We start from the raw sequence: 8,205 nt of genomic DNA on the forward strand, positions 1-8,205 counted from the left end.
TGATATCACATTGTCACGTTCTTAGTCTTTAACTAAGTACACGTGCAACACTTGACAACCCGCTCACGATCTTGCACAACTTGCTCACGTTCTTGCTATGCCAAGTCAGTCTTACTACACTCAAGATTGCTAAGGAATGTTAGAACATAGGAGAATTTCCAAAGGAAACTTTTGTATTAGAGAGAAGTTGATTATTTTGCTTGATGAATTACAAATGAATGACCCCCTTTATATACTAGTCTCCTAAGGGCTGGTATGTAAATATTAATTGTTGCATAAGTCCCGACTTTCCTAGCAAATCCATAGGTTTCTAGAGTCTTCCTAGGAAAATCTCTATATTTCTCTAGAACCTTCTTACAAGTGCTACTCTATTTCATATGTAAGCTTCCACATGGCATTAATATATGCCAAATGGCACCTACGTGGCATGATGATGTGGCGGGTCATGACATATAGCTCTGCTCTTACAAGGAGACGTTACAATGGAATCAAACACATATTATGATATATAAAATGTAGTTTGAAGTGTGACAAACACCCACAATTTTGTATGAAGACAATGCATCATGCATAGCCTAATTGAACGGAGGATTCATAAAGGGAGATAGGACAAAGTACATTTCACCAAAGTTATTTTTCACACATGATCTTCAAAAGAATGGTGATATCAATATGCAACAGATTCGTTCAAGTGATAATATGGTTGATTTGTTCACCAAATCTCTACAGATGTCAACCTTCAAGAAGCTAGTGTACAAGATTGGGATGTGAAGACTTAAAGATATGAATTGATGCTCTCATCAAGGATAGCAAATACGCGTTGTACTCTTTTTCCTTACAAGGTTTTATCCCACTGAGTTTTCCTTGTAAGGTTTTTAATGAAGCAACCAAAAGGCGTATTTCTAAACATGTGTACTCTTTTTCCTACACTAGAATTTTTCACATTGGATTTTATTTTAACTAAGGTTTTAACAAGACACATGATATGTTGAAAAGACATTTAAGGGACAGTGTGATACATAGAATTGTATTCTAGGTGAATGTCTATCTTTTTAGAGAGTTTCTTACTTTGTAACTATGTCATTTTTCTCCTAAGAGGAATTTTATCTTAGTGTAATTCATCCCAAAAATCAATAGAAAACTCTCCCTTTTCTCTACAATCTTTTATTATTTTATTGTTTTATTTCAATTTCTATATAGAGTCTCAATTCTCTAAATATCCTTATTATATGTTAATTAAATTTTAATTTTACGATTTTTTTCTCGCTTCGGCTACTAAGGTATTTCTTCCTCATAGTGAGCCTTTAGCGATGAGTATTTACCATGATTTCCTTATTCTGCTTTAAGCACTTGGGCAAAAATGAGTAATTATCACAAAATCAAGCCTTGAAAACCAAAATTAGATTCCAAGCTATGGGACGGAATACTCATAGATCTTAGTAACAACTGAACTTATAGCAAGGAAAAACATTAGAAAAAAATCAGTGGAAATTCAATTTAATATCAAGTTATTGTCTAAGGAATTCATCAGTAACGACAGGAAGTACAAATATAATAGTGGTAGAAATATGAAATTAATGTACATCATGATACAGTTTATTCTTTTCGTCATTCTCCTATCCAATCGTAACAGCACGAAAAGAAAAGAACCTACAAAAGCAAAGAAATTCGTTGTCTGTTAGACTGCTTTATTCCTTGATTCATTTACAGATGCCATTTCCATCCAGTCACAGTGGAAGACATGGCAATAAATCAGTGTGTGAGCCAGTCAACGAGTTGCGACGAAGCTTTCTTTACAAATTTCCTCGTCGGGTCTCCTATCATAATCATATTATCTTTACATCTTCACATTACACATCTCCACTCAAGCAGCAACGCCATTCTGCGCCTGAGCATCCACAATTTTCAGAGGTTCAGCATGTTGTTTGGCGTGTTGCTTGGCCTGATGCTGAGACCAATAGGAATGGGCAGCTAAGACCCTGTCAAGAAGTTCCTGGGGCACCGGCTCTCCCCTTCTTTGTTGTGGGGCAATACTTGCTGTATGAACTAGTGTCTTCCATTTATCCTATAATATATAAACAAAGTAACCCATGTCACATGGATGATGGCGACAATCATTAGCTTTGTTAATAGATAATTAAAAATTTTGATAATATCTCTAAGCTTATCCGGGGAACAACTCATGTACCTGTTTATGCAATCATTCTGAGCTGCCATAAGAACCAGTAAGCCATTATAATAAACATGTTGGATCGTGAAAATTTGTAAAGCATCTTGTCATATGAAAACACGTCTATTTTTAAGTTGGCATAAATAGCTAAGATTTGGGTTCCAAACTCCAGACAGTATAGAACATAAATAGAACAGAACATGACCTTTATTTCAGAGCCAAGGACACTATGTGGAAAGGTCAAGGAATTACACAGTTTTTCACAGGGAAAAAAAAATTACATGCGAGCAAAATGGAGAAACAATCTTTCTTAATCAACATTTTGAGAAGGAAAAAGAAATGCACAAATTAGATGTCTAACCTTCAAGTCAACATAAGTCCGGTGATCAGCATTATCAAAAGCACGCATTTTAACGTCACGCCACCTGCATTAACAAAGATTGAAATGTAGATCCCCCGTGAATTAGAAATTTCAAACTGTTCCAATGCTCGTAAAGAGAATTCTATTTGTTTCATACCTTCCAGTTCCAAGCTGCTCTACAGCTTCGACCAGCGCTTCTACTTCAGCAACTGAGAATGGCCTCCTTGTCCTACGCTGTGAAAGTTCAGAACGTCTGTTTTTATGATTCACTGGAACCACAGCAAGTGCCTCTGTATTCACAGGAGGAACTATGGCCAAGGCTTTAAAATCTGGAAAAGCTTCATCAGCTGATTGATCAATTGGAGTTGTAGGTGACATCTCCAGTTCATGGTTACTCTCATCATGCTTGTCCAACTTAGCCTCTGGAGGATCTGACAAAGCATTGGGAGGACCCAATTCGAAGATAGGACTAGATGGATGCCTGAATATAAAAATGACTAATTAGACACTGTCAGCTGTCCATAGAGTAGCCAAAACCTATTGTAACACTTCTTTCTCTTTTCTTTGATAACTATGCAAAGCACCATTATTCAAAAGCATACAGTTTCTTCCCAACAATACCTAGATAATTCTTGGTCTGTAATATATGATGCTGAAGCAAGAGTATCATCGTTAGGAGACAAAGACAGAGGAACCTTGCTGAAACTAGGTTCCAAAGTGAAACCCAATGTATCAAGATTGTCATTCGGTGAAATACCAGCTTGCTGTAGAGTTCTATTGTCATCTCTGACCTTCTTTCCCTGAAGAACCACCCCCACCCGTAATCCACTTCCCAGGATAGCTGTTACTGCTTCCATTACTGTTCTCTGCATGAAAAGATAAAGAACTGTTTATTTGAATTCCACTTATCAAAAACTGTTTTCCGCATAAAAGATTAAAAATGTGTGTTTGAACTCCACGAGAAAATACGCTTTCTACACTACCACTAGGAAGAGCTAATCAAAGTGACTCCTCGAAGGGAATCTGAAGCTTTCCGCACATAGAAGTGCTTAATTAAACATCTGCAGGGAGAGCGTACGACAAAAGCAAAGAAGTTTAAAGGAATTAGTTAATACCAAGTGCAGAATGCACCCATTGAGATTTCAGTGAATTTCTCAAAAATATATCTATTTACTCTTTACATTTGCGCATAAGATCATCTTATTATGGTCTAGTGTTAATATAAACAGTTGTACACATCAAATCCCTACAGCAAATGCTGAAATACGAAGATGCATAAGTTCAAGTAAAAATCGAAGATTTTCTAGATTTCGCAACACATCTGATATTAATGAGAAAAAAGTAAGAGAGTGCCTGTGAAAGAAATACCTTCAGCGAACCAATTGTTTCCATTTCAGGAACCTCAATATAAAGCTCTGGCACCTTGAAGGAATTAATGCTAAATTTTACTGTAAAGGAAAATTTTGACTCGTCAGGCCAAAAGCTTTTTTGAGAAAAAAGCATGTCTAATACAAAAAAGAAAAAGAAAATTATCCAAATGTGGCAAAATGCGCCCCAAACTCAAATCTAAAATCTCTTACCATTAGGATCCTTCTGATGATTTCTAACTGAAGCTGAAGCCCCAGCTCCTGTAGAGAAAAACAGCAGTTACTCAGCAAGACAGCATAAATCATGGATTTTCAACAGTAAGGGGGATAAAAAGGTATTGACCTTTAGGTGGAATTGCGGTATCTCCCTTGATTCCCTTTTCATGTGAATTTGAAATGCTTTTGCTACTGGCCTCCTGGTCATACGCCACAGCAAAGCCATGGTCATACAATTTCCTTCTCTTGGAAGGAATTTCAAATCGACACCTTTCATTCCCACGCTTGCTTTTCCTATTGCAATAAAAGGACTTCACTCCATCATCTAAAACACCAAAATCAAGTAGTTAGAATGTGGTATGAAAAGCTAACAAAATTGAGTAAGAGTATAGCTTATGGTATAAAAACATCGGAGCAAGATTCTCCAACTTACTAGAGTAAGAACGCTCACAGTCCTTCAACTTAGGAGCTACTTTCCAGTGTCTAGATGTCAACATCTTTCTTATTCTTCTGTATGTGATACGTGATGTTGGCCTGAAGGTCCTAATCTTAGTGCTATGCCTATAGCACCCAAAATAATTTTCGTCATCATCTCTAATACCTAACTTTACATTGTTCCTTGACTTTACAAAAGAAGCACAAGGAACCGGGTCCCTGTACAAGGGCAACTGTACACTACTATCTGAGTTAACCAAGACACTATTATTCACATTCTTTTCTATTGGAGCTTTTATACTGCAACTATTCACCACAGTTAATTCAGTCTGTTTGCTGTCATCATCTAACTGTTTTCGAGTTCCTTCCACAATTCTAATATCAAATGGATCAGCCAGATCAGGAGATCCACCTTCCACTTTGGTTTGTAACTGTGCATCTGCACTGACCTCTTTGCAGCTTTCCAACTTCACGTCAGACCAGTCTTTTAATAAGGAATAAGAACCTATAATAGTAGATGTATGCTCTAAAAAGGATTTATTTTCGGCAAAAGGTTTACTCAAACCATTCTTGAAAGTTTGCTCTTGCTCTGCAGCTTCTGGTATATAGGCACTTTCTATACAACTTCCCTGGTCAAGACACTCTGATCTCACAGCTTTATCATCTTCCACCTGTTCATGTTTAATACTATCCCTGCAATTAGCGAGCTCATATTTTCCCGCTGGTGCACCTGCATTACTTGAAGCAGAACTTTCACTCTCAAGTAACAGTTTGCCAGCTACAGCCGCCAATAATTCAAATGCACAAATTTGATCATCGTCCAATTTGTTACAGGGGCGTCTCTTCTGAAAGAAATTAGAATTGCAGGAGACATTTAGAAAAGGTAGAGAAAAAGAAGTTGTAAAAGCATAATTTAATAAATACAGCACGCTTACTCTAGCTGATCTAGGAGCTTTAGGTATAACAGGAATTTGATAGCCACTAAAACCACAATTCAGCCTCTTCTTTGACACCATAGCTTAGATAGCATGCCAATAAGTAATGATCAAATGCAAGGAGCCAATGTCACAAATTTCACTTCGATCTACAGTGGCAAAGAAAGCATGTCATCTACCATACCATAAATGGAAATCAAAAGCGAGATATACCAAAATTGGAAAAAAAAAACATAACGACCTTCAGGGTCGCACTTTATTGCTCCCAATTTTCAATAGGGATTAAATTGAGAAAAATCCATATCTATGTTACTATGTCCATAAAAGATACAAATTAGGAAAATCATGAATTATCCCAATCCGTAAAGATGCGGTTTGTGAAAAACACAGTGGTATGATGGCATCGAATTTTTGAAAATATTCACAGGCAGAAGAACTCTATTTCTGACACACTGCTCATTAATTGACAAATACGTGGAAAATGTTGATGTAATATCATAAAACATCTTTAACAAAGCAAAGATCTTTTCCCACATGTGTTATAGGCAAACTTCCCATAAAGGATTCTTTGACTTTGACATATCATGGGATAAGAAGGTTCACAAAACATGTAAGAAGAAGAAGAAAAGTCCGATCCTCAACCAGTATCGATGAGTTGCATCGGGTTGCGTTTCGAAAGTTAAAACGGGGCAATAAAAATCGAATGCAATTCCAGTTCCACTGTAAGCACAGAAATCACGAAGAAGCCTTGGAATTCACGCAATCAAACTAAGAAGAAGGCAAATTCAAGAAATCTGATCCCAGATCTCTGTGTGATCAACCTGAATTTCACAAGAAAAATAAATCCCCCCACCAGACTCTTAATCATCCCAAACCCAGATCAAAAAACACATCACTTGAAAGAGTCAATGCTGCCATCACCCGCACCACAATTCAAATGCAGACCAGAAAAACTCCCCAACAGTAAAGAAAAATAGGAAATGGAGGGGAAAAAAAGAAGATAAGTTAGATCGAATTACCTGATATGAAGAAATCTGCCTTCTTTCTGTACAGATTCTACCAGTAAAATTTTGAATCCCTAGAATGTATATCTACTCGTTAAACATTTTTCTCTTTTTTGTGTGTTTTTTGTTATTGTGTTAAGTGTATTTTGTGGACAGAATTAAGAACCTCTGGGTTTGGGAAAACCAACCAAAAACAGAACTGTTCTAAAACCCCTTCTATTCTCTTTTTGCTATTCCCCACAAAGACGGTGATGATAGATGATGTGGGTAGTTTTTATACTCTTGTTGACCTTCAAAACCGGACCCTCCTGTAAAAAGGGCAATATTGTCCGGTCAATTTTGTGTTTTAAGCCCAAAGCCCGGGCCCGCTAGTAAGGTCCATTTCCCAACTCCTCTCCTTCATTCCTCACCACTATTCTCATCTTTCCCTCGGATAGGTTGTGCCACGTGGGTTTTTTCTAATTTTATTAATGGTTGAAGAGGATTATCATGATCCATTATTGACCATAAAAAGAGAGCATATAACTCAAAATGAAATTGCTAACTAAGCTTAACACAAGATTATTTTAGTATTTCATTCAATAGAGGAAGTTGTTGCTTGTCTTGAAGAAAGGTAGGGTTAAATTTTACGGGAGGTGTGTTGAGTTTAGTTTGGAAAGTATATGATTCGTTAATTAATGTCACTCCTAAACTTTAAATTCTAGAACATTCTTCAAAGAGTGGTACTAATAGTATTCCTCTATTTGGAAGTGATATCACGTTAAATTACTTGGTTCTTTGATAAAAGGACCTTTCAAGCACTCACCAATTTTATCAATTAAGTATTACTTTTTTTTTGTTCACTTTTACTTATTATATTAAAAATATATGTTCACTTTTACTTTTAAATTTTAGTAAACTAAGAGATTTTTTTTATTATTTTACCTTTATCCTCAAATATTCATTCCTCAAATCATTTTCGAAGATTTCTTAAAATGCTATCATTATTATGAGTATTATAGTAAAATATATTGTTACACCCCGTACTTTCTCGTTAGAATTCATCTTAAGTGAATTAATATGAGCGTATGTAATCTGAACGTCATTTACTTGGAAAACCCGAGAAAGGTCTCCAATGCATTTGTGTAGCATGGATAATGGACTGACTCTAACTCTGGAGGCAATTCAAGCTCATAAGCTACTCTGTCTATCCGTCAAATGACTCAATAAGACCCTATATATATCGGACTAAGCTTGCCCTTCTTACCGGATCTCATGACGCCTAGTGTAGGCAACATACTTAGGAATACCCAATCGCATGTGACTTTCCATAACTCATACTTTAGGAATTCTTATTCTACGACCTTGGCCATCGTATACTTTTTATTTTGATACTCTTAGAACCAAATGTAGACATGTGATTTTTTATCCTTCCCAAGATTTTTTATATTTTAGCACATAAATATTTAATTTAGGCCCAATATAGCTATTTCAACTCATTTTTACCCTTTTAGTTTATTTTATTACAAGAAAATGGAAAATTACAAAAAAAATATTTTAGCTTATGTATCTTTCATAAATTTAAATAAAAAATATATACAAAATAGTACCTTATTTTTATCTTTACATGATCTTGAAAATACAAAAAAAATATATAATAGTTTCATGTTAGTTTTTGCATTATGTAGTATTTTTATCTTATTTTAAAAGGAGTCGATTAAGGTATTGGATCATAATT

At 35.7% G+C, this 8,205-nt stretch overlaps 1 protein-coding gene across 1 annotated transcript; it reads right to left on the reverse strand.

Moving 5' to 3' along the window:
• Nucleotides 1–1,470: 1,470 nt before the first annotated feature.
• Nucleotides 1,471–6,744, reverse strand: LOC107802201 (telomere repeat-binding protein 3-like). The gene is made up of 10 exons (XM_016625659.2): nucleotides 6,504–6,744; nucleotides 5,485–5,633; nucleotides 4,548–5,394; nucleotides 4,242–4,439; nucleotides 4,112–4,159; nucleotides 3,900–3,979; nucleotides 3,153–3,397; nucleotides 2,689–3,012; nucleotides 2,532–2,595; nucleotides 1,471–2,065 (listed from the first exon to the last, which is right to left on the reverse strand). Exons 2-10 carry the CDS (start codon nucleotides 5,563–5,565, stop codon nucleotides 1,865–1,867), a joined length of 2,088 nt encoding a protein of 695 aa, XP_016481145.2. The 5' UTR covers nucleotides 5,566–5,633; nucleotides 6,504–6,744; the 3' UTR covers nucleotides 1,471–1,864.
• Between the last annotated feature and the right edge of the window lie 1,461 nt (nucleotides 6,745–8,205).

Source organism: Nicotiana tabacum, chromosome 11 (assembly GCF_000715075.1).
Source record: "Nicotiana tabacum cultivar K326 chromosome 11, ASM71507v2, whole genome shotgun sequence".
NCBI lineage: Eukaryota > Viridiplantae > Streptophyta > Magnoliopsida > Solanales > Solanaceae > Nicotiana > Nicotiana tabacum.

Bases quoted from the DNA above. Each gene is read 5' to 3' on its own strand.
- LOC107802201 (XM_016625659.2), bottom strand. From the start codon at position 5,565: ATGGTGTCAAAGAAGAGGCTGAATTGTGGTTTTAGTGGCTATCAAATT. The intron at 3,398-3,899 runs GTATTTCTTTCA...CTTTTCATGCAG, and splicing joins AAACAATTGGTTCGCTGAAG to AGAACAGTAATGGAAGCAGT. The intron at 2,596-2,688 runs GTATGAAACAAA...TTGTTAATGCAG, and splicing joins GAGCAGCTTGGAACTGGAAG to GTGGCGTGACGTTAAAATGC.